The sequence below is a fragment of the Coturnix japonica genome, chromosome Z (genome assembly GCF_054131305.1).
Source record: "Coturnix japonica strain WE chromosome Z, WE-NBRP24, whole genome shotgun sequence".
Taxonomy (NCBI): Eukaryota; Metazoa; Chordata; class Aves; order Galliformes; family Phasianidae; genus Coturnix; species Coturnix japonica.
The window spans coordinates 15,898,628-15,926,364 of record NC_140702.1 but is presented as its reverse complement, the minus strand read 5'-3'; the positions used below and the strand labels follow the sequence as shown (position 1 = coordinate 15,926,364).

Genomic DNA, 27,737 nt, shown 5'->3' with positions numbered 1-27,737 from the left:
CCACATCTTCTATAATATTACAGCGAAAATTAGAAGTATAGTGTACAGAAAGAAATTTATTCTCATTAGGGGAAAGACCCAAACTATTAATCTGAAATATTATTAGGAAACTATCTTTCAGTCTCAATCCAGTCCTCAATTTTCATAATTGTTACTATAAATGTTACTCTCAATAAACATTTAAAAAAGCTCAGCCACCATTGAGGTGGTTTTAAAGAGAGATCTATATCTGTAAAACAGTAGTGATAACTAAATGCTACTAATTATTTATAGTTTAAAGTGAAGGCAATTTAGCATATCTAAGCACAGCTCCAGTTTCCTTTTTGAGTAGCAGAAGAATTGTACATAGAGAAAAGGAGGGTGAAGGAAGAAAATAAATAATTTGGAAGTATAAAAACGTGTCACTACTAACAGAATGTAACCTGTTTAATGTACCTGGCTTTATAATCTTGTGCCAGGGCTTGGCTACACGTCTGCAAAACACAACTGTCCTTACATTGTCTGGTTAGGATGTAGCTCTGAAGCTACATTTGTACTGGCTCAGAAGAAATGCATGATGATGGGATTGTATCAGCATCTCCAAAAGGATGGAATAACACTGCATGATGAGGTGGTAGAGTGATGCTGTAGTGTTCCATATACCTGGCTAACCTTTATATACACGACAGAGAAGGAAAAGCAGGATATTAGTAAAGCATGACTTTAATACTATTTCTTTCTGTTTCGTTTTGTCCTTGAGGAAAGAAACCCTTTTTTGCTTGCGGGAAGGCATAACAAACCTTGTCATTGTAAATTACCTTACAAGTTTCAAGAAAAGGAATGCTGAAATAAGAACTCAGAGACTTTAATTTTCTGTGGGGTGTAATCTCACAGATTTCAGACTCTAATTTTACCTTTCAGTACCTTTTTCAAAAAAAACATAATATATTCTGAACATTATTCATGTTCGGATTGTGGAAATGAACTCTTCCAACCTACCTCCTAGGCCTCCTTCCTTTCTCTTCCTAGGAAATTAACAGGTGGTGTAGAAACCATCCTGGATGTTCAAACCCTGATACTGACTTTGGGAATCATTTCAATCAAAAATATTTAGCATGCTTTCAAATGGAAGTGCAGATTTCTAGCACAATTCTGACAGGGGAAATTGGGATGGTAAACATGAATTACAATGGGCAGTAGACACAGTATATGAAGTACTCACTGATGTCAGTGGTCCCAAGGGTTAGTCAAGTACCCTCTGAGTTTCTGCCTGAACGTGAGAATAAACCTGCCTGTTTGGCCACTTTTTTCTCTGAGTGTGCTCTGTCACTTACAGAGAATAGGAGATTAAAACAGTAGTAATTATCAGAATCAATTTCCTCTTCAGTTTATAACACACTTTTATCTTTCATTGCTCTCTTAATTTGCCATGACTGTTGGAAAACAAATGTTACTGGAATGAACAGTAAGATTGTTAGATATTTCCCTTAACAGTCTAAGGATTACTTTCATGTATTACCCCAAAACAGTCTTTAGAAATGCCTCCTGATTAGTTTTTAAGTGCTGTTTCTGGTTGATGAAACCTTTTCTAATGAATGTCCGATATATGATAGACTTTAAACAATTCATTCCAATTCCCTCCTTATGCACTCTGGATATATTTTTTCCCTTCCATTCTTTTCTTTTTTTTCAAGTTGTGGAAATCTCATTTTAATCTTTTAACCTTGTGAATGTGAACCCTTTTTTGCTCTCCTTTACTCTTTGCATAAAAAGTCCTAATGGTGCTGGCACCATTAATCAGGTTCTGGCAAATTCTTCTTCTGTTTGTTTTTAGTTAGTTAGTCTGTTTTTTGTTCACTTAGTCACAAATTCCAGTCTGCTGTGTGCTTATTTTCTTAGACATGATTTGCCCAAATCACACCTATGCTTTTAAAATGCTTTACAAATACGGAGCTCAACAGACAATTTGCTAGTGAATTCTTCATTGTGCTCATTATGTGAAACACAACAGATGACACAGCCATATTCCTTCTTTTCTGCTCCTTCCCTTCCCTGTATGTTTTCATCTTACTAACTTGCCCCATGTTTTCTTGAAGAGTTTTTATATAGTTCTACTCCTTATTAATCAATAATTTCTTAAAATGATGGATACTTCTGATGAATCACAGAAATGAACAAAAATCATAGAAATTCACAGGTCTCCCCAGAGTCTTACAGTATGCTGACCTGGAAAGACGTAGGAGAAGGAATGCTTAATGGAAAGATAAGAGACGTTACTCTCTTTACTCCAGCTCAGAATACACAAACAGTCCTCTGAATGTTACAAACATGTGAAATAACATTCTAAACATCTTAGAATTTAGAAGAGAACAAACAAAAACCTTTGCAAAACATTCCTATGCACTTGAGGTACTTTCAGTAATACTTGTTAATGGCCTAGGAACAATATTAAAACTTTTTCCCCCCGAATCTTTAAAACTCCATAGATTCTGCCTCTCTGGGGTGACATCTGAGCCCCTTTTCAAAATGACAATTTGAAGATGCAGTACATGTTGGAATTTCCCTGTATAACTCTTCCTGTAGGCTCGCACAGTTCTCTGACTATACCAGTAGAGAAAGCCACATAGAGTTGGATTACTAGAAAAGATACTTATCAGGGAATTGTTTTGTGGGAGGCCTTGGATCTGTGGGCTAGAAAGCCACTCTGCATGACTGAATTTTGTGATAAGTCATATGAAAGGAGATCGGGTAAACACTAATGTGAATCAATAATTTATAGTTTCTTTGTTCTTGTAGGGAGAGAGAGGTTGCAGACCCCTCCCTATGAGCTATCACCTAAAACCTCTCAGTTCCTCTAAGTGCAATCCATTTCTGCAACAGCAGATGTGTAAGTAAAAGAACTGAAATGCTTGAGTTTCGGAGCATGAAGAGTCACGTAAAGAGGACAAAGACAGCCCAAGGGGCCTGAGTTAGCTTGGTGCCTCGAGTTTCTTCCCTCAAGCACCAGTAATTACATTTCTGATTAGATTATTTTGAAAAACACCTGCAATCATGTTTGAATACAATTGTTGGTAAACTACTAAAGTAGTTAGTAGTTTACTAACGGTCTGTGGAGAGGTCTGTGCCTTTGCAAACTAACAAAAAAACAATATGCGGCTGTGTTTTGAACACTTGAAGTCCATTTTCAAATAAGCAGACAATGTTCCACTTGGGAAAAAAATACATCAGCACTTGCAGGAAATGCTGGTTCCATATTTATGCTCTTGGGCTTCAAAAGTCAGCATAAAACTTAAAAACAACAACAACAAAACACCAAAACCAACCAGCCAACCAATCAAACATGGCATTAGGACACATTCCCTGATAAATCAATAGAACATGAGAAAGATGATTGAGAAGGACTGCTCAGCATAACAAATTGTTTAAGAAATTATTTAGTAACAATGTGGCTCTTGGGCTCCATTATAGGAAGTAACTTTTGATAAAACACCTTTAAGCTTTCCCTGAATAGATAATAAAATCTTAGTTTTTCACAGACTTTCCAGAAACCACAACTATTATTATGTCAACTATTTCTTTATCAAAATGCATGGCTGTATGTTATACTAAAGAATAAACAGATGAGTAAACTGTTTCTTGATCTTCACTATGTGCTACATATTGATCTAAGATACTGAGGCAGTGTTTGTTCATTGAGAGTGGAAAGGAGCAGAGCAGGCACTTCTAGAATAATCATGAAAATGTTTTGGCGCACTTACACATATTCCCAATTCACCCCCAAAGTTTTAAACAACCCTTTGAGGAATCAGTCTCCTACACAGCAGCAGAGAATGCATGCTGGAGGATTTATCCTTATTCCATCCCTACTGATAATTAAAATGCTAACCAAGCAATAATTGAAGACCAATAATGACCTTCTTCCATAGCTGAATTTAAATTATTGCTAAGACAACATATTAAAGAAATAACAAAACACAGCTGTATATGCTAGAGGCAAGAGGAACTGAAACACTTTTTAGTATGAAATACCAAGAAAGCACATCTGTTGAGCAAATGATCTTAAGTTACTATTTCTGATTAAAAGAAAGCTTTAGATGGTGTTTTGACTTTTTCACACAGTTAAAGAAAAACAGAAAGCAATACTTTTTTGACAAAACGCGTCTGTGTTACTTAGATGCCATTAGGTATCTGTTAAATTACATTAATGAGCGGTGTCTATTTTGCCTTTCTAAGCTTGTTAGTCTTTAGAACAAAAACAGTTCGCTAACACAAAATCCATTTTTTCCCATTTTGGACTATGTTACTTTAGCACTCAAGCAAAATAACAAAGCATAATAAGGAAAAGAAAGCAGTAGCAAAAAGGAAAAGGACAATACTTGCTAATATTTATTAGCAATTTATCTTATATACTTTTTGAAATGAGTGAAAATAATCCAGAAGCATTCTTCAGCTCAATTACTTACAAATAACTTATCTATCTGCAGAATCAAGTAAGTCTGTCAGTTGTGCAAGTTTATTTTTCCATGTGCTATCTCAAGATAAGCAGGTCTGTAATATTAGATTTCCACTGACATAATTGTGCATGAACTCTGATCTGATTTAGTATTACATGGTGCAAAAGGTGACACATTTTTTTTACTGTAGCCCATTAGAAAAGGAAAGGAATTGCCTGTGTATGAAATCTGAGGAGTCTGATTGAAAGACTGTGAGACTCTGAGGTCAACTCAGTGGAAAAGTAACTTGCTCAACTACCCCAGGCACTAAGCACAGTGACAAGCAAACCTAATACCTGGTGTAGTTACTCAGCTAGACAATCAATAAAAACATTGCATTATCAGACTGCTACAGCTGTATTTTAACCTATCGTATTACCTCATCTGTTCCCAGAACAGTCAAACATACGTTTGCTGATCATGCAGATAACACAGATGCCATTCCAGTCCTTAAGTCACACTTAATGCTAATCCAGAGTGGTAAAACAACCATTTATTACTTTTCCATATGCCATAAATTCTAATTTTCAACTCTGTCTAAACGGTACACTAAAGGCTGTATTCAAAGCATTACAAAGATAATAATGTCAGCCACTCCAAAATTAGGCCATATGAGATTGAGGCTGGCTCTGGACATGCCCATGCAACCAGCCTTTGCTCCCCAGAGTGCACCTGCCCAAGGCCTATGGTCACTCCCTGTCTCCTCTTGCCATTCCTTGTGGCATCCTTGCCCACTTGCTATCACAGCACATCCTGCTCCTGGCCCATGTTGTCTGTGTTTTGTTTTTTTTTGTGTGTCATGTCTCCTTTCTATCCCAGCTCCTGCTGCTGAAGGCTCTTCACACAGAGCTGCTCCCACAAGGTTCACACCTGAGCACATCTTCACAGAAATCTTGGAGAACCCAAACAAGAGGCAGGTCAACCAGTCAGGAAAGTACTGGGTCCAGTTAGACTCAACACCAGGCCACAGCAGCCATGGCGGGGCCTGGTCCACCTGAGGGATGCTCTAAAGCAATCCAGACTCTTCATACATGCCCCTAAATTGCACATGCAGAGTCACAGTTTCACAGGAATCAGGAAAGTCTCATCCTTCAAATTATAGTCACCTATCTGCCAGGCTATTTTCAAGCCTCTGCTAGCCATGGTCCTAGATTTCAACATAAAAATGTATTTTTTTCACACTGAAAAAGCAGTATCTTCTTCCCCACACTAATGTTTTGAAATCTACAGAGCTGTTTTAATGGAAAGTCCCCATGTTTAAAGAATTGGTTGGCAAGGTTTATTATGCTGAAATAAGAGTTCTTGAAAATGTGGTGCACATCTGATCTCAAAAGACACCAAAACCAAGAAGCAACAGAAATGAAGCACCAAAGGGCTGCTTTATCCTCCATCCTCCAAAAATGGAGGAAGAGATGCAGGATGGAAGAATGGACAGAACCCTTCTTCTGCAGGGAAGCTGTCTGACCTCTCAGTACTCAAATACACCTTTTATTCCTTTTTTTTTTTTTTTTTTTTTTTTTTTTCCCTCTAAAAAGATGAACATATTGCAAGGCATTAGAGCAGACTCCTAGTAGAAGAACTCCAGTGGGAAGGTCTCCAGACAGGCAGTCAGATAATGTCTGTCACTGGGAGCTGTATGTCCATGAGCATCTTCTGGGATGAATGGAAAACACTGCCCTTTTCTGAATGGAAGCATATCTGAAGGTTTCTAAAGCAGATGACCACAGAAATTCATTTAGTGATCAACTGTCCATAACTAAACTGCCATACTTTTGCATCTTTGCATAGTAGGAATCAGTAAATGTATAAATTCTTATCTCCAAAAGTAAGACTAAAGCCAATTACATGCTTCATTTGTCCTCAAGCTTTATTTATGCCCAATTTACCTGTTTCTCTGCCACAGACTGCTCCCTGTGATTCTATGTTTGCAAACTCTGCTGCATACTGCCAACTTTGTCCTTCTGTATCACACTCATCTGGGAGAAGGTTTGCACTTAGATTCTTTGGGATAAGGATGCCCGTTTCATTTTGCCAGGATTATACTTTCTGGATGATCTACTCAGCACACCCTTCACTGATCCATACATCAACATTAAGAAAACAATGAAAAATCTATTGATACATTCATATGTCAATCTGCACACAAAATATATTCAGATTATTTGCAAAAATCTGCAATTTATTTTCCCCAAATCCTGTATCTGTCTGCAATATCTGACCAACAGTCCTGCCAGATTTTTGTAGCTCACATTGAACTTTTTCTTACAAGCATTTCAGTGAGAAAAAAAAGCACCTGATGGCTTTAAAGGCAGATTTTCAGCTGGGTTATATGAAATTTTTGGTTGTGTTGTGCTGTAACTTTCAGCTGCAAAAACGTAGACTGTGACATGCTATCCTTTTTGCAGAGAGACACATTGCTGGCCATCAACATCTTCTGCCACTCCTTCATTTACTCTCAGGCGTGCTGTGTCAGGCACTCATCCCACTACAAGGGACAGGGTCCACACAGCATTCACACTAATACATCTCAATCCATCTCTTTTACCAGGCTTTCAAATTTTTATCTCACCCATTACTATCTCTGCCTTCTGTGGGACTTGGATGAAGACCTGTTCTGTACCATGCACAGTATGTTTGGCTGTAGAACAAGTTCAAGAATTATTTCTCTAAAACAGGCATTTAAGTCTTCTCTTTGGAAGGATAAAGTGGAAGACTACAAGTAAACCTAATGTAGTATCCAGGGGGCTGACAAATACTCAAGTATAGGAGATAGAAAGGCTTTCCTGCAGTTGCAGCTGGTTTGTGACAGTGGCTTAAACCTTCATCTCATGACTCTGCATGGAAAATTACATTAAAAAAATACATTAGAGAATGGGAAATGCCCTGTTCTCCCTGCATTTGAAGTGGTATGGCAAATGAATGCCTTTGCAGCTAAGGAGCCAGACAGCCTGCACGACAATAAAGCTTTGGCTCTTCCTTGAGTCAGTGAGAAGACCCTACAGATGCCTTTCCTACACTTCATTTCATACAGACACGAAGAAATTGGTAAAATCAAACCTTTGCCTAGTTTCCAACACTTTAAATTGGCTTAGTTATGTTAAGGAGTAATACTAAGGCTAGAGGAAAAACGTAGGACAAAACTATGTCACATTCTGAAGCAGCTAACATAATTAAGACATATTCTTCATTTGATTTAATAATTTATTGAATTATACTTGTATTACTTAATAAATGAAGAACATTACCCACACTACATTAGTCACAGGTGAAAAAAACTCACATACATGGAGGAGTGTAATTCACTCAATGGTTTATAGACTCACAGTCCTCCAGAGACAATTTCACACACCTTGGGCACCAAACTTTAAAGACAAATTTCAGGTTCTGATCTCATTAATTTGTTTTACTTCACTAATTTTGATAGCTTTGCAAGACTACACTGGGAGAAGCAGCCTGATCTTGCTAAAACTGAATCTGTGAGAAGGCTTTCAGTCATTTATTTGCAAAGGTGCACACTCTGATCACAAAGTGCATTTGATGTCCTTGTCCTGAGTAGGATGAATTTGATTTTTGGGAAAGTGCCTGTGTGAAAGGTCCACATGACATAAGGTACATACAGGCTATGCTAGGTCCATGGCCGAGAAGTGGGATGACTGAAAGATCAGAAAATAAAATCAGCTGATATTCCAGTTCATGCCCTGATGAAGCCTATCTATTATCCCTCTTACTACATACAACCATGACACAAACATCACAATCCTTACCAGTGCCTCTCTGTGAATAACTAAACGGAGCTGAAACAAACTGCACTAATAACCTGTGACTTTTGCTGCAGCTACTTATTTTTCAGACTGCTCAGTTTTAGGTTTGTTTCATAAGTACTGACTATCTACCAAAGTTTTCAGAAGAGTGGAAACTTTTAAAATTTCAGTATTTACAGTCAGTGTTTGTATGTTACATGAATGCATCACTCTAATGGTGGAATAAAATTACAGCTTAACACATGTACTCATTTGTTACGTTTTGGAATTTTCTCTTGTTACTTCTTTCACTACCTTTTCCTTTATTGTTTTCCCTCTATTTATTTTATGGGAACTGACTACAATAAACTGCAGTCTTATTTTTTATAGAATATAGTATCTGCTATAGCGCAGTTACCTATTTTTCATGGCCTACTCATGGTAAAAAATGCAGGACATGGTTTATGAATGCATCTTGTCTTGAAAACAAGGCTGTTACCTCTTGTTGAAGATGATTACAAGTTTTAGCAAGACTCTGAGTCAACTGATTTTCATTACAAAAGTTTCCAGTGATCTTGAAGCATAAGAACATTGACTGAGAACTGCAAAGAATTATTGAAAGAACAGAAGCCAAAAGAGAGAATAGCTGAAAGTGCAGGTGATTTGTATATTTTGTGTTCCTAATATATTGTTGCTGTCAATAAAATGCTAGAATAGGATTGTGCTCATACCATGAGTCCTCTTCCACTAAAATCTGCAATAGTAGTGTTTCTTGCTGGATCAGTTCTGTGGCCTGCTGTGTGCTTCCCACACAATGACGAGCTGAAATTCTTTCTGAACATCTGAAACCTTATGAGGAACTTTTTCAAAGAATGAATTTACAAGAAAAACATACCTGAACTTCAAAAATGATGAACTAAAATCTATATTATATACATAGATTATGCCCATTGACCACTACATTATTATCATAGAATTGTTCTAAAATCTTTCTGGCAGATTGTTAATAACATGACTTCAAGTAATTCAACTGACCCCTATTTGTTAAGGTAGTGTGTAAGCCAGTGTTTGGAAGGGAACCAAAAAGTAAGGAGAGGAGAAAGAAATCTGATTAAGCTGTAAATTTGTGGTTTGCACAGGTTGAGCAAGCCGTATAGAACATGTGGAATAAAGAATCCAGTGCAGTTTCTTGGAAACTAATATTAAACCTATGACAAATGCCTGAGCCAAACAAATCTCAGTTCATAAACACGTTATGTGACAAAAAAACAAAATGAGAAAAAGAGTATTCCACCTTAAACACTGCTTTGTAACTGATATAGCAAGAAGTATACTATCCATTTTTAATTAGTCTTATTGAGACTGAAGATGAAAGTTAATATCCCCCAGTTAAAAACACATCCTATGACCTTAAATTAACAATACTGTCTAATTTAATTGCAGCAGAGGGTTTAAAAAAAAAAAAAAAAAAAAAAAAAGTTAATAAAATCCAGAATATTAGAATGAGACTAAGCAAATAGCGTGGTAAGTCCATATCTACCCTGTCAAACTCCTCTCAACAATACACACACACTACCACTGGTAAAACACATTACTTTAACTAATCACATGCATTCCAGTATGTATCATCCTCAGTTTATTACTTCCATAGCTGTGCAATTTGGAGTATCAAGCGATAGTCTTCCGTTGCATGTCCCACAACCTACATCAGCATGTGCTCACATGGACCTCATCAAGTAGCTGAGGAGCTGCCCTTTCACTGCAAGCAAATGACTAATAGCTAAGCTGGCTCTAAAGAAAGACACTTTTCATAATCACCCAACAATCTGCTAAGTGAAAACATATGGATAGGCTTAGGTAAAGCTTGCCAGGGGTCTTTGCTGAATGGAAAACAGGTGCTCCAGTTCTGTGCCATGTAATACCCCATTTACCGTTAAGTACAAAGGTTACAGGACTAATAACTGCCTCGTGATAATCAGGGAAAGCTAAGACACTAGCCGTGATCAAACATCTGGGACGTATTTTACATACTGGCAACATACACTTCATTTTCAATTAAAGTGAGGCTTTGGCACATTTATTAATCTTCTTACTTTTATCAGATCAGAAGACTCATTTACTTGACTTTTCTATTTTACCATATGAAGAAACAGAGAAATAATAAAAGCCAAAGGTCACTACCAGCTGGTGTTACATGCGTGCTTGTTTCCTCACAAAATTTTGTTCTTCACACAGCTTCAGGACAACACAGATAAAAATTAAAATACTATGAAATGGTGCTCCTTACATTTTGACAGAAGGATGCAAAAGAACCAGAAGTAGTTGACAGGTCATGTTTGAGTGTACCACAAAGGAAAAGCCACTCCGACACACAACTAACCACAGAAATGATATGCTTATGCTTTATAGTCTAGTCCAGTGCTAAATAATGCCCACTGTGAGGACTGCTGAATATACATGGAAGTCCACACATTTTTAAGAAGTGTAATTTTCTGCTCATACAGCATATTCAGTTATGAGAACTCAAAATGTTTGCAGTAATGGAGACAGATTTGAATTCACAAAAATATTCCTAAGCACCTTCTGTGTAGAAAGACACTTCTTAAATATTCAATAAAAAGGCTCAGTGAATGCACATGGCAATGCAAGTACTTACTTACTTTTATTCAGTGTTGGTAACTGCATCTAGAAATACTGCTGTCACTTTGAGGAAGCTAAATACTTGATCATGACCCTGAAACCTTGAATGGTATTTCCAACTGCGTATGCCTGTATGGCATCTGCTAATAGCCACAAAACTGGATGGGTGTGCTAGTGAGAGGGGGCTTGCCCCCACACTCACCACCCTCTCTTAAGGAGTTTTTTTAGCTATTTCCAAAACAACTAGGCTGTAACTACTCAGGCTGACTCAAACTACAGAAGCAGTCAAGCATTATTCTTTGTGAACTAATCACAGTTATTTAAAATATCCAGGAATACACATACTGCTGGGACAGTACTTTTGCACTAGCTCTAATAATAAAGCAGGAGCAAACAGAAGAAAATGGCCTCAAATGGATGGCAGATCAGTGTTTATCAGAAGAGAAATGATGATTCAAAGCCAGCATGTTGAGTTAAAATACAAGCCCTACACAGCTACATGGCTGACCTTTGCAATAAATCATAGATTTTATTGCCAGAAGTGCATGCTCATATCATTTAGTGTTAAAAACCATCACCTACATGTTTTGTAAAAGAAGGTTTTGTTGCTGCAGTGTTTGCCAATTCTGAAATGATGTAGCTAACGATTTAAGTGATGTATAGAAGAATTTCACATATCTTTCTGTCAATTGTTAAATGTTTGAGCTGGCAACAGAATGAGGAAAGTACTTTTTTTTTTTTTATCATCTCTCAGATCTTAGGTGTTAGCTAACAGAAAAAATAATCATTCAGGGGATTAACTAATCAAAGTGAATTTTCTGACATTTCAAATGCTGCTGCCAGCATATGAATTCTTACAGTGGTATATAACTGTACATCTCAACTAGAAACAAAGGTCAAGGGCATAAATTAAGATACACTATTTTTCCCTCCACTCAAAATAAATAAATTTTTAAAAAATCATGGTTTTCTATAACAGAAGTGGGGAAACATCTTTGAAGGACAATAACATCTGTATTTTAATTTAGAGTGCTTGTAAAATTATAGTTTGTTGTTTTATTTTTCTTTCCTTTTCTTTCACAAATATCATCTTACTAGTATTAAAATACCAGAAACAACAGGACTATCTGCGCCGTACTTGTTTCATCAGAAAGGTGTCCTGCCAGCACTAGCCATTGCTTCCATGGTGCAAGGTCATTCTAATTTCTTCTCTCCGTTTTCCCCCTCTCCCTGGGGGACAACCAATCCAAGCAGTCCCATAGCTTGGCTCAATAAGATGTGGAAACGAGCTGTTATTTACTGTGGCTGCAATCCTCAACACAACCAGCAGCCTCCAAAGTGAACCACGTTTCCTCAAATAGCCAAATGATCTGCAATAGTTTCCCAGCTTGCTGGGCCACAACTCCAACTTCAAATCAAATGGACGCCTATGAGAATTGTGATTATTTAAATGTCATACAGAGTGCAAAACATTTCAGCCATTCTTCTACCAAGCAATCCTTTGAAAATTATAGATGTCAATATCCTGTCTTTAACCAGTATGGAGTTGCTATTTTTATACCACTTTTCCCCTAAAGCGCAGCCCTATTTGTAATACTCAAGACAGGACAAATTTTTGTCCTTCAAAAACAGTTGTCACTGCAGTTATCTTCACAAGAGCTATCAAGTTCCAGACAAGCTGAATTATTCTTGTTCCTGGCAGAAAAAATATTTGACCCAGCTTTGGACCAAATAAAAAAAAAACAAAAACAACAAAACAGGATTTATAGTCCTCTATCCTTTCCTGCAACACACAGTAGCATTGTTAGGATGATAAACAGCTCTGTCCAATTTTCTGGACTAAAACACTTCAACTCCTTTTTTAACTGTCTGTAAAAACAGTGTCATGTCTAAATTCTCCCATCCCCAGGTACCCAAGTGCTAGGAAAGATAATTACCTTGTCATCTCTGTCATCCTCTTCTTCCTCGTCCTCTAGCATGTCCTCCACTACCTGCAGACAGAAACAGTAGTAGTTGTCATGATTTAAAAAGGAAGAGTTTTGTTCTGTCAATTCTAAACCTTTTGTAGATGAAAACTTTATTAACATTTGAAATAAATGCACAGAAGGAAAATGTACAACTAGGAAAATACACTTCATCTAGAGACCGAAATTTGGGAAAGTGTTGTAGCGTTAACTGACATACATTAGGGAATTGCATACTGAAAACCTTTCCTGTACAAAATGCTTGCTTGACAATTTAAGTATTTAAAAGCTAGCTCAAAATTCAGTGCATGATAGTTTTAACTAAAGGAATCCTTTGTCATCTCCGCTGGTGGCTGTACAGTACAAACATGCTCATTTTAATTTACTGTTACCTAGAGAAACATGCAACATTTCTAATAGAATTTATAGTATACATCAAGAGATTTTTGGAGGATAAAAATCCAGGAATAAATTCATATTAACTTGTTTCCTTATGATCTACAAAATGACATATACCATGTGTCCTATTATTTCTATATTTCTTAATAGCAATTTTATACAATCTGTGCATCTAACTTTCTGCACATTAATCACTAACTAGTTGCCACATGTATACATTATGTATTTTTCAATTTAAAAGTGGAGAAGGTTCTAATTAAATTGGCATTCTTTCATATCGGAAAAGGATGTGGCTACTTACATAATAACTTCTATGTAAATATTAATTGTAATGTAAGAACAGACATAATGAAGCTCAGTAAAGATGCACCTAGCCCAACGTCATATAGGTGCTTAAAAAAAAACACTACACATTATAAAACATTAAAAAAAGCAAAATAAAAATTCACTGGTATGAAACCTTACTCCTTTGGTCTGTGTTACAGATTGGTCACCATCTGAAACAACCATTTATTTTGTCACAAAGTAAATGACAAATAGCTTTACTGTACTTGTCATTTAGGGTAACACATTACAACTGTAACTCCCTAATCTCCCCAGAAAGACAGCAGTGAGTGTATTCTCAGTAGATCCGTACCCATATCCAATAACTAAAGGACCTGAATATGATCAAAGGGCCAAACTCGGAAATAGAAAAACAGAAAAATTTGGGAACGAGAATGAGAAAAAAACATACACCAGAGGCCTTTCTCTGGGTAAGCTCAACTGTCATGAAGATTCCAGGTAATCATGACAACTCTGCTCATGGCAAGAAGTGGGAACCAGGAGATCTTTAAGGTCTTTCCAGCAGCTCTATTAAAGAAAGAGGATCAGAGGCAGGAACCAGAGAGCTCAGGACAGTGACAGGTGAGTTGAACCTTTCAACACCAAGATAGGCAAGGGTTGAGAACATGCTTTTGAAATGCTTACTAGCTACTGCTTAGCTCAGTGTACCATTTTATGGACCTCATCTGGAGGTGCCGCAGACCCCATTTCATGGACCTTGCTGTGGACAAAAAGGCATTTTCAGTTTCCCATGAACCTGCCTTAACAACCTGCTCCTCTGTAGCTTACTGTTGTCTTCCTGGTGGTGTTCCAATTGCTCGTGGAGATCAGCTTTAACTACACCTACTAAATAAAACAAATCCATCCTAAAACTCCTAACACGGATAGTTTCAGAGACCCAGTTTAGAAAGCATCTCTGGAAATGCTTGCATCAATTCTAGTGAGGAACTGGTGAACTGAGAGGATATAAACAAACTCTTAAGGGCTACAATGGGATGGAAACCCTTTTACCACACAGAGAGGTCAGTAATTACATCATTAAGTGACTAAAGCCCAGATTCAGATATTGTCTATGCCTGAAGCTGACTAACCTCACTAGGTCTCTTACATTTTTAACATCAAGATTCCCCAGACACTTAAATATCTGTTTAAATGTATATCCAGAATTTCCTTGTCTTGCCAGAGGAATGTCTACATCTGATTAGTGTTAAAGTTAACTCGGAGACAAGTAGTTGAATTGGACACCTCTAGAGCTGTTGCAAATGATGGCATCTCACTGAGATCACTTACACAACAATAATCATTCCAAATTATCCAGATAATAATACTTCAAAGTCTTTTTTTTTTTTTTTTCTTTTCTTCCTCATCTAATGATTTTAAAGTACTTTAAAAACTTCTACATAGTGGCAAAATCTTAAATTTTTCAAAGGACATAGATAGTCCTTTGAAATCCCTGAAACCCAGGACTGAACCCAGATTTTTATCTTAAGCATTCCATTTCTTAATTCAAAAGTCACTACCAATCTGTGTACTTGTTCTAGGTCAGTCAAACCATCAATTACATTCAGCTTTAGAGTACTGAAATATCTGGAAATGAAAACAGAATTCAGTTACTGTAGTGAAATAAAGTAACAGTGTTCTCAAGCCCAGACTCTTTAATGTAAATGAAGCTTAGTCTATGCTTTCACTTTTCTTGAAATTCTAAAGAAGAGTTAAGGAAAACAACACCACGTGAATATTCAGACAATATGGTCAGAATAATACAATCCATTAAAGCACCATAACAATGTTTTTTCAGAATTTTCACAAAAATTGAAGCAGGAATAGTAGATTCTTCATAATTATTAGACATATGAAGAATTAGTGAATATATGCTGAAGCCTTATAAAAGCTGTATACTGAAGAATGAGGCTGAAACCAGGAAACAACAAAATATCCAAGGAACTTTGCATCCCTTCAGAAGGTGTTGAAGGGGTCAGGAACACAAGTGATGTTCTCCACAGTCCTCCCAGTGGGAGACAGGGATCTGAGCAGGATGAGCACCAATCAGTTGAATGACTCTTCTAGGAAGGCACTGCATCCAAAAACATAGCTGAAGAGCCTCTGAACCAATGAACACTGCATGGGAAATAAGCAAGGGGAGCTGGAAACTGATGCACTCTGAAAACTTTGAACTTATTGCCATCACAGAAACATGGCGGGATGGTTCACGTAACTGGAACACCACCATTGATGGCCATAAGCTTTTTTGAAGGGATAGGATGGGTAGGCGAGTTGCTCTCGATGTAAAGGAGTGGACAGACTACAAGAAGCTCCTTCAGAGAAACAGTCAGGAATGGGTGGACAGCCTACAAGTTAAAGTTAGGAATGACACCAATAAAGGACAGAAGTGGTCAGGTTCTACTACAGGCCACATGACCAAGAGGAGACTGCTGTTGAGGCCTTCCTGTGTCAGCTACATGCTCACAGGCTTTTAATCTCAACAGATATCCACTGGCAAGACAGTATGGTGAGCTACAGGTGATCCTGGACAATCCTGAAGCCCATTGGCAATAACTTTCTGGTTAAAGTACTGGACAGACCAACCAGAGGTGAAGTGTTGCTGGACCTGGTGCTCACCAATGTAGAGGAGATCATTAAAGACTTTAAGACTGGAGGCAACCTGGGCTGCAGTGACCATACCATGAATGAGTTCATGATCTCAGGGAACACGGGCCTGGCAAAGAGTGGAGTCAGGATTCTGAACTTCAGGACAGCAAACTTAAGGCTGCTTAAGGAATTGTTACATGAAATCTCCTGGGAAGAAGTCCTTGGATTACAGGAGTGGAACAAAGTTAGCTTCTCTTTAAAGATGCCCTTCTGAGAGTGTAAGAGGTCTCCATCCTTCAGAATAAGAATGCGGGTGGGGGAGGCAGGAAACTTGCTTGGCAAGGACCTGCTGGTCAAACTGAGGGAAAAGAAGGGTGAGTACAGACAGTGGAAGCAAGGGTGTGCAATCTGGAAAGAATACAGGGATGCTCTACAGACTTGAGGAGATGGGATTAGGAAATCCAAGGTGCAGATGGAACTGAACTTGACAGGAGATGTTAAATACAACAAGAAGGGATTCTACAGGTACATAGGTAGAATAGACAGGCCAAATAGAGCATACTCTCTTTGCTTAGTAAGAAAGGAGAACTGGATACAGCAGACATGGAGAAGGCTGAGGAACCCAGTGAGTTCTTTGCCTCAGTCTTCACTGGCAACCTCATATCTCTGAACCTCAACCTCTAGGTGGAAACTTCCCGCTGTGCAAAGGTGGAGAAAGTCCAAGCCCTGCTCATGAGACTGAAAGAGTACATCCATGCAACAGGATGACATATAACCCAGGGTCCTAAGGAAGATGGCCAGTGTGGTTGCTGAGTCACTTGTCATCATATCCAAAAAGTCGTGGCTGTCATGTGAGGTCCCTGTGGACTGAAAAAAAATGAAACACCATTCCCATTTGCCAAAAAAAAAAAAAAAAAAAAAAAAGGAAGATCACAGAACATATTCTCCTGGGAGAGATGATAAGGCATCAGTGGGTGATCTGTGACAACCAGCATGGGTTCACCAAGGGATAGATGGTTGTGTCTGAACAAACCGGTGGATGTCAATGATGGAGTGACAGAATCGGTGGACAAAGGGAAGACAACTGATGTCATCAACCTGGACTTCTGCAAGGCTCTTAGCATGGTCCTCCACAACATCCTTATCTCTAAATTGTAGAGATAGGGTGGCTATTTGGTGAATAAGAAGTTGGTTGGAAGGTTGCAGCCAGAGGGTTGTGGTCAGAAGCTCTACACCCAGGTGGAGCTGGTGATGAGCAATGTCCCCCCATGGTTCTGTCCTAGGACATGTACTCTTTAACTTCTTTATCAATTACATAGAAATGGGATTGAGTGCACTTGCAGCAAGTTTGCTGATGACACCAAGCTCAACACTGTCATTCATAAAGCAGAAGGAAGGGATGCCATCCAAAGGGACCTTAATAGACTTGAATGGTGGGTCCTTGTGAAACAAATGACTTTCAAACAAGTGCAAAGATTTTTACTTGGTTTAAGGTAATCCCAGATACGTGAAAAAACTGGGAGAAAACTCCTTGAGAGTAGCCTTGCTGAGAAGGACTTAGGGGTCCAAGTGCTGGAAAACTTTACATGAGCCAATAGCAGATGCTTGCAGCCTGGAAGACCAACGGTATCATAGGTTCCACCAGAAGAGAAGCGGCAGCAGGGAGAAGAAGGTGATTGCCCTCTTCTGCTTTTCCCATGTGAGGACCCAGCTGGAGTACTGCATTCAAGTCTGGGGCCTCCAACATGGGAAAAATTTTGGAGAGGGTCCAGAGGAGGGCAATAAAGATGATCAGAGGACTGGAGCACCTCTCTTATGAAGACAGGCTGAAGGAACTGGTTTGTTCAGTCCAGAGAAGGCTGCAAAGAGACGTCACTGCAACCTTCCAGTATTTCAAGGGAGTTTATAAACTGAAGGAAATCAACTTTTTAAAAGGGTGGATTGTAACAGGACAAGTGGGAATGGTATTAAACTAAAAGAAGGGAGATTTAGATTAAATGTCAGGCAGAAATTTTTTACTGAGAGTGATGAGGTGCTGGCACAGTCTGCTCAGAGAACTTATGGATGCCAACCCCTGGAGGTGTTTAAGGACAAGCTAGCTGTGTTCCTGCACAATCTGATCTAGTAATTTATCTAGCAGCTGGCAGCCCTGACTGTGGTACATGGGTTGGAACTTGATGATGCTTGAGTTCCCTTCCAACTCAAGCAACTCTATGACACAATGGATTTTTTTTCCCCTTTGATAGTGGCTTCTTGCTATTCAAATAAAGCATGAATGTGCTTCTTTGGTTTGAAGCAACATAGTAGTTACTCAGATCTCTATGTATACCCTGGGGAGGTATAATGGAGAGGAGAAGGGAATAGAAGGAGAGGGAGGCAGAACAGGAAAAAGTATATGAAGATAAAATGAAACATTTGAGTTATTTTATTAAAAGTTCTATGGCAAAAATCTTAGATTGTCCCTAGAACGCTCACTCTAAATTATGCCTTCTGATAGCTTGCTTGAAATCAAGTAGTATTAATCAAACAAAGGAAGGGCACTGGGGAAATCAGAAAGATCTAATGCAAGCAGTTAAAAGTGACATGACCTTCTGTAATGTCACTTGTCACAGACTTATATGCCGCATAGTGGTAGAAGGTCTTAAAAGAACCTAATTCTTGTACTGTTCTTTGAATGTAATACTAATACAGATGACATTTTAAAAAACACACGTACATGTCCTTAAATATGGCATGTCAGCTACTTCACAAACAGTAAGCAGATGTTGTTTAAACATAGCAAAATGAGATTGTTTCTGTGCAAAACAGACCTTCTGAAAACAGATTAATCACAAAAAGCAGTCTGATTCCTACATGCTGCATTTCCTATTGACCCATTCCCACCTTCTTTCAAGTAAAAGAGCTTTGTCTATAAATACTTTATAATTTGTACTTCATGCAAGATTACAGGAACACTTATTCTGTCAAAGCAGCAACTATGTGCAGTTTTTTTGAATAAGGTTACCACGAGGCAGCACAAATACTATATTTGCATCATAGAAAATGCCCAAATATCTATGAACTAGAATGCTGTCTTCTTAGTTAGTTGACAATTAACTGCAACTTGCACTTATTCTAAAAATGATCTGCTGCCTTGCAAACAATACTGGATTCATGAGAAAGTAATCTGTTGCAACTTCCAACATCAACACCTGCAAAGCATGCTTGCATTCTAGTTATTCAGAAGCATCTTGAATCAAAAATCAATGATTGCAGAGAACTTTACAATACCTCTTTAAAATGGTTTGTGGAAAAGTGGCACATTGAAACTCAAGAACACTTTTAATGAAAGGCCTTACTCTCTCATTACCAGCCTGCTGTTTCTCACTGCAAACAGCAAGTCACTTCATGAACTGTCTCCTGTTCTAATTTCTTTGGCTAATCCAACAACATGAAGTACACAACAATCTGGGCCACTAGAACTTCCTTAGATTTGGTTATATCTTACTTGATTTAGTGCTTCAAACATAGTTGGCTTAAATGAAAAGCAAAAGAAAATAGTTTATGCTGTATCTTATGCTACAGTATCAAAATATCTGCAGAGGTATTAACATTTGGAACATAAAATTAAAGATAATAAGATTTGGTTCTGAATCACATTCCCTTTAGATATGCAAAGAATGCAGTCAGAATTGTACTGCTTGAGGCTGTTTGGATTTTATGTAATTCATACTCCCTACATGTAGACTACACCACGCGCTTATGTGTCTTGCAATTCACAGTGTCTGGTTGTACAATGCAGTATAAAATGATATGCAGAGTGTCTCAATTAAGTAGGGTGCAAAAAATCAGTTAGGATTTTTCAGGTGGCTTTGAAGTCCTTGAACTTAAAGTAAAGACATCCACCACCCACAAGCCTACAGCAGCTGTGTTTTTGCGGTCACTTTCACAACATGATGTCTGCTCCTTTCATTGAATTGTTAAGGAGAAACTTTGCAGGAGATACAGCTTAATTAAAATGTCCAGTTTTTTTGTACCTCATTTATGAGAAAAATAAAAATGAAATTAACAGATTCTGATTTAATAGCACAGTAGATCTGGAATACAATCGATCCTGATTTATACTGTTAATGTTTGACCTTGGGGTATTTCATCTGCAGTAATCATCAAGATAACTGAGCCACTAGATGTAATAATAATTAGTGTGATAAGCTTGCCAGTAAGGCTGAATATATCGCAGCACAGAAGACAGCAGACTAAAAAGAGAAGTATTAGTACTTTACTGCTAAAATACTTCCTGATTTTAACAGAGACACTCAAATACAATTATTTCATCTTACAGAATGTATTTTTTTAGCCTGTTCTGGGAAGTGCTCATGTTATAATTTAGTCTCATTGTTAATAGGAAATGAGACTTTAATGTGGCCATCAGATGCTTTTTGATGCATGCTACTGATTACACGTAGTTCTGTAATGTCAACAACAGAATTTTTATTTGCAGTATAATACATTTCTTGGCAATGAGCACAGGCAGTAAATACAGTTTATTATACAAGAACATGTAACCTTTCTCCTGTTATCAGTTTTGTATGCCCTCAATATTCAGTTGTTAATGTAGCTAAGAATATGTAATTTTTAATATAAAAAGTGGCATAAGTAGAAGCCCTGCTTCCCTCTCTGTATTTTTTTTTTTTTCAGTGTTTGGTTCTCAATTATTTTAGCTTTTTCCTGCATTTACATAATGCACTGGGAACTGTATTTTAGGCGTTTATTTGAAGTATGTCTCCATCTAAAGGCTTCAACATGCACTGTACATTTCAAAATGCCATATCTCTGGTTTTAGAGTATTTCATTTTCAGCTCAGCATGACAAAAAACCCAATTCTTTGTATGGTTAAATATCAATGATAAGTTTACTATACAGCACTAATAAAAACAGCTTAACAAAATTTTATAATAGTTCTCCATAATAATATAGCTTATTACATTTGTTAACAGCATAAAGGGACAGCAGTACTTTAAACTGTTATTAGCTCTCTCCAAGTAATGTTCAGATTCCAGTAGAGGCAGATATCCTTCTCTTATAAACCAGCATTTATTCAAGTAAATCGAACCTTGAGAGCCTAATATTATATATTACATTATGATTTGGAGCTGTAAACTTTTCAGTAGGAAAAAAGAAAAAACCCCAAAAAAACCCTGTTACTAATTTTATGGGACGTCGCATACAATATACATATTAATGTAATTTCAGTGAAATAAAATAAAAATTGGATATTGGTGTATTATTAGAGTATTTGCAGAATAATTCCAAAGTTATATCAGTCTGGTCTGAATTAAAATGTCTTTAAGGAAAATACAATCTAGAGAAGAATAAAAAAAATTCACAAGACTACCAGAATGTTTACTGTGAACTGAACTGATCTTAGTTTATAAAATACAGTTTGCAATAGCCGCTTTAACTTGTCATGTCAATCTTGTTGCCATGTAAACCCTTACACAAATGCAAAGAAAAGTCATTAAAACAGTTTCTTAGGAGAAACGCCTCTATGTCCACTGAGCTCTCAATTTTATGCTAGATGCAAACAATTATGCAAGACTATAATTGAAAAAGTGTTGTAAAACTTAAATTAACTAATCAGCTGGCATGTGATAGGGAAAAATATCTTTTTTAAAAAAAAATAAAATTTATTTTATTATTATTATTTTTAATGCTGAAAATGTCTAGGGCTGGATTTTGACATTATGTCTTCGAGTGACCAAAACCAAACATAATATTCCAATTCTGCAGTGCATTTGTCTTTTGTAAATGCTACTGGGTCGAGAACAGCTATGCAAAGTTTTAGCAAGGGGTTACTGCATACTCAGATGTTGTAGATAAGCCTTCGATGCTGGGATTGTACTGGCGGTGTGGACAGTCTCGTCTAAGCACGGCACAGAGAGCTAACTGCAGTATTACATTCTATTATGCTGCCAGAGAGAAATGCTTCCTGACGAACTTATATCTTTATATAGTGTACAGTGTGGCTGCTAAATTAGTGCATAATGCATTTAAAATATTTATAGTACCAACATTTAGTTAAATAACCTTTATGTAAGATTTATGTTGATTTGCTCATTTCTCATTTAATGGCAAATTATGAAGAGCATGTTTCATAAAGATAATTCTCCATTTAAATTCAGCAGGCCATTAAATATTAAAATTATGTTTCTGATGCAATCTAAAGCAAATTTGTCCAGCTTCAGCGATTATTTGCACTCATAAAAATTAGACTTGATTAATAAAATTTAAATGCTTGATTAAGCTGACATTTTCATGTTTCTTTTCTGATTTATTAAAAAAGCCTCTGTCCCACAGTGGGGCACTCTCATGTGTTTTTTCTCCCTGGCTGTATGGATTGTATAGAAAGAACAAACAGCTGCATGAAGACAGCGACGGTTCTCAGCAGACTGCTTAATATTCAGGCACGTGTTGCCTGTGGTCTTTGTGCTCTGACAGCACCCAGGCTGAGCACACAGGCAGGCGATGACCTATTTACAAAAGCCTTTCTAACTTCTTTTACTGACGATAACAAATGGAGAGCAGGTTTGAGATTCCGATTAATTTGGCAACAGTAAGGAGGGCTGCCTGGTTGAAAAAAACCTTCTGGACGTTTTTGCACTGTTCAGTGATGTGCTGACTGCCATCTGCAACAGAATGAACATCTATTTTCTGGTACAGAGTACATTTGCCTAGTTAGCAGCAGTCAGCAAACATAAGGTAAAAGCCTTGTAAGTAATGTTTTAAACCATTCCCAGAAAAATAACTGTTTTTCTGATTAGTGGCACCATAACTTAAACAATTTTTACACAGATACTGTTCTATCCCCAAATCTGTATTCTTCCACTAACCCTCATTCTTTGGAGATTTTAAGGCTGCTGCTATTACACTGGAGGCCAAGTTCTTAGTGAAGTACAGTCAAAACAGGAAGCCAATATTTAACGGCCAACATGACTATCTTCTTTTGTATTGAGCAAATGATGTGTTCTAGATACAGTCTCACTAGAATACAGGGACAATAATTACTTTTGCCATGCCTTCAAAAAAATTCAGTCCTCAGCTAAAATTCTGCCATCTCTTTAGTATAAGAGGCACAGGAACTTCTAGCACAAGCATCTCAGTGCTGCATGTGCAATGGATCTAAACTTGGTGTCTGCACTGTACTAATCTGCAGAAATCCTGCCAAACTTTGGAGTCATTCTTCCACACTCTAAGACTATAATGGGTGAAACAAACCATACCAACCAATCAAACAAAAAATGGTAAAGCAAGTAACCATATCATTATTTGCTTGCTAACTCACTTTTTTTTAACAGGATGCTAGAGTCAGCTCCTTTCTTGCTGCGGTTTGCCTGGAGAAAACAGTACTTTACCAAGGAGAAGCTGACCCAAATCCACCAAAGACTCTGACACACTGCTGCCTTTCCCCCAAGAGAAAAATGTTTGGACAGCACACAAAAAGCTGTAACTGAATTGGGTGTTACGCTGCTAATTCAAACTCCTAGTGCTTCCCTGAGGATAGAGGGAACCCAGTGAGATGGATATGCTCACAAGCATCCTTGTTTCCATTCCCATCTTTGTTTTTCTTCAAGGGCTTATTTCCAGAGTACATAAAAAGTCAAAGAACAAAGAAAAATCTGACCCTACACATAAAGGTTAAAATAAACTATCAGATTAAACCCACACATACCACAAAGTTCTTTGAAGATGAGAGCAAAATTCTCTTTCTGTCCTTTCAGAGGACTATATAGAAAGCATCAACAGGAACTGCTCAAAGTCTAAAAATGAAATCTCGTATTTTACTAAAGTTGCTGTTATTCTGTTCAATAATTTTACCCTAAATGTGTCCATCTCTAACTCTTAGTAAAAGCATATGCTCTGGAAACATAAGTCATCAAAGCCTACTTCATAAAAAAACTCCACTGAAATTAAAAGATGTATCATATCATTTTATATCAGTCTTACAAGATTAATAATATGCGTATATACTCTATTATACAGATTCATAAGAATTTGTGTATGGCACATTAACTCCCAGCTGCTCACCATCATTTAATATGCAGTGACATGCAACTTGAAACTTCAAGAGGAAATCAGCTATTTAATATTTCCTTTAAGGCTCTAAATATTAACTATAAATGCAGGATGTGAACTGAAGTGATTAAAGCCCTTTTCCAGAGGGGTATATATGGCAGAGAAACATTTATAGGTAACTTGAAGCATGTGCATTATTCTTCTTCTTAAATTTTAAATTATTTGGGAAAAAGAATTGAACAAATAATAGACCACAAGTTGTGTAAAATTACTATCCTTAGTTAGAGAATCACTGGATGGCTGTCATCTGCAGAGACTTCTTGAGTCCATCTGGTATTTGGTCCAACCCTCCTGTTGAAGCAGGGTCATCTACAAGCAGGTTGTCCAGAACTATGTCAAATCTGCTCCTGAATATCTCCAAGGACAGATATTCCTCAGACTCTCTGGACATCCTGTTCCAGTGTTGGACCTCTCTCATTATAAATGTCTTTCTCATGTTCATATGGAATACCACAAACTTCAGTTTGTGCCCATTGTCTCCTGTACTCCAGCTGTGAGAGCAACCCTACCACATCTCCACAATCCTTCATGCATGCAACAGCACCCTTCCCCATTACTTCAAGTTTAATGCTCTCCTCATCACGCTGGCCAGTCTTCTGGGTAAGGTGACACTGACCAACCCAGTGAGGTGGATCTTGTCTCTTTCTATCAGTCCTCAGTGCTCAAAGAGGACCCCATGCCTGTAAAAACCAAGTCCCTGTTGTTGATGATAGCTGTGCAATTGGTTTTACAGTTGTTCCTCTTTCAGCCCTTTCACCTCAATGGCAGCACTGAGGGGAAAACCACCTAGGTACCCTATCTGTCACTTGCTTAGTCAAGGGAAAACAGGAACAGATCTAACATGCCAGCTGAGCAGCCAAGAGAATGTCAAAGTCTGTCCCAGCAGTGGAACAAAGAAATATATACATAGAAAAAAAGCAATGACCAAACATTTTAATTGGTCACTCATGCAAACCATGCTTCATTTTCAATATGTGTTTGGATCACACAGTCAACTACTTAATCTGAGAGAAGGGGACAACAGCAGCTGGAGAGAGAGAACAATTCTAATTACTTTGAGAGATTTTCTGCCCATCCCTTAAGTCAGGCAGCTCCAGCAGAGAATCAGAACAGAACCTGAAGTATATATATTTTTTTCCCACCAGTTTCATGAGATCCTAATAATTACTGTTTAGAAATAGAATTGAGAAAAAAAGATCCTAGACAGAAATAGAAGTGAGAATAAAGATCCCAGACAGAAGTGAGAAGAAAAAATTCAAACAGCAAGGCTGCTCTTTTTGCAACTTTACAAAGGTGAGATCTTTTTTTCCAGCATACTTGAAAACATCAAATTACTTATAAATTTCTAAAAATGAATGAAAAGATGTTATAAACCCCAGCACACTTTCTGCTAATTCTGATTCCATTCTTTCAGCTGCAGCCATGTGGGGATGAATGTTTCAGTCTATACAGCTATTGTAATGCAGTTTATGTTTCCCAGCAAGGTAAGGTGGTTGTGAAGTGAGCCAGACCTTGCTTGCCCCAGGCAGCCTAGGCAGTCTGTCACCACAACATGCTCATTTGTTCTGTACCTGTAATGTGCTCAGGGCCACCAGGACATAGTGGTAGCACTTCCCTCAGCAGACAATAGGAAGGGCTACTATCAACAGCATGATGACATGGAGCTGTGGGCAGTGGGGATGGGAAAGTGGAAGCACTTGATACCTCCCCTCTTCCTTAGAGAAGGTGAAAAAGACACTAGAAAAAAAATTGCACGCATGCAGAAAGCACTCAGACCCAGTCATTTCTAATCTTGTGCATTTTGGTGATAACTGCTTAAGATCAGAACTGCAGTCATAATGGAAGTGAATTATTTTGTGAGATCAGATACTTAGTAGTATGACTATAAGGAAGTGCAAGAATTTAAACAGTATTTTTTTAAGTCAAGAAATATCCTCAGGGAAAGAATCTAGGTAAGCTTCGGGCAAAAATGTTGCAGCAAAATTCAGAGGAAAGCATTAAGAATGCTTTTTCAGTGGTTTTTCCTTGTTCAGTATTGGAAGGAAATATTTATTTTGTGATTTTTACTTCCTGCCATTTGAATCAATGCCAGGAATTTATTTGTTTTAGCTCAGTTCTTAATTCTCACAGATCATTCAGATAACTATCCACTAAATCTGCATCCAGATTGTTTCTCCTACACTTTTCTTTGTTACAGGACATGAAACCTCACCAGTCACCCCAATATTTTGTGCAAGACTTTCCATCTGATGAAAACTTGCCTTTCAGAAACACAACTAATTCATGTACAATAGATAGGGAATACAACATTATTTATTTATTTATTTATTTATTTAGATTTGTGCCAACATTTGAGTAAAACCACAGCAACAATCAATCTTATACAGTCCGGCTGAATCCAGGAAAGAAATAATACCTAATATGCACCCTCACCTCTCCACTGGACTTTCCATCAGACTTGTATTACATAGTTGAACTTAGGGCTCTCCCTTGCCCCAGCCTTGTTGCACATGTAATTCAATAAAGAACTTGCACGCTGAACTTATAAGGAATCAGATTAAGTGGCAGAATAATCACACACTCTGATGAGCAGCAGTGCCTCACATTAGGAAGGAGTAAACTAGACCACTTTGCAGGTGAATTAGACCACAAGCAATTAAGTCAAAAGCTGCTTCAAAGAAACCAGTGTGTAAGAGGACAGAGTAAAAGAAACCTTGGCTGTAGACAGAGATACTCAAATGTGGTTGAATTAAGGCTGATCCAAGTGGACGGAAACTTACTGAATCATTTCCTTGATCTGCAGTGAAGTGCAGTCACTAAAACTTTCACTGATCAGATAATTGATAATTATTTTCTTGCAGAGATGTAACAATGAAAAATAACTCTTTGAAACTTGTTTTCAAGGCCCCAAATTTAAGTATCTCCTGTTCTCGTGAAACAAATTCAAAATAAAGGCAATTGAACTACAATTCTCCAATGAGTTTAGTAAAAAAACAGCAAATATATTTATCTTTTTGCATTAACTTAAGGTTTACAAAGTAACTTTTCAAGGTAGATGTTATTTCTAGATATGTAGTCAGTGATTCAGAGTTATAAAAGAAATCTCAAAAGACTTGGGAACAGAAGCCAGATCAGATGAATCCTAAAGCATTCGCTAACCACCAGGAAACACTGCTTAATTAATTTAGTTAATATTTACACTTTGCATAAGAAAACAGAAATATTTAAATGACTCCTAATTTAATGATAGTGTGCTAATGACCTGAGCTAAGGACTAGCAATATTACTGAAGATTTGTGAGTTAATTAGAAAGACATTCAATAAGTCGGCAGACCACTTCATAGAAGACAGATGCTCACCATGATGATAACCAAGCTCAATTCATTAAAAACGAGATCCCAACTTCCTTGTAATAAATAAAAAGTATTAATTGGCAGCACAGATATCAAATATTTAGGAAGAACCTGACTAGCTGATACAAGACTTACAGCTTGGTC

General features: G+C 37.5%; 1 protein-coding gene across 19 annotated transcripts in view; it reads right to left on the bottom strand.

Annotated features, from left to right (window-relative positions):
- Nucleotides 1–27,737, bottom strand: part of MCTP1 (multiple C2 and transmembrane domain containing 1) — a 242,401-nt gene that overhangs the window by 20,846 nt on the left and 193,818 nt on the right. For all 19 annotated transcript variants that reach the window (XM_085528959.1, XM_085528962.1, XM_085528964.1 and 16 more), the window contains one exon: nt 12,790–12,843. In XM_085528959.1, the coding sequence (XP_085385085.1) occupies nt 12,790–12,843 (54 nt within the window). The remainder of the gene's footprint in view (nt 1–12,789; nt 12,844–27,737) is intronic.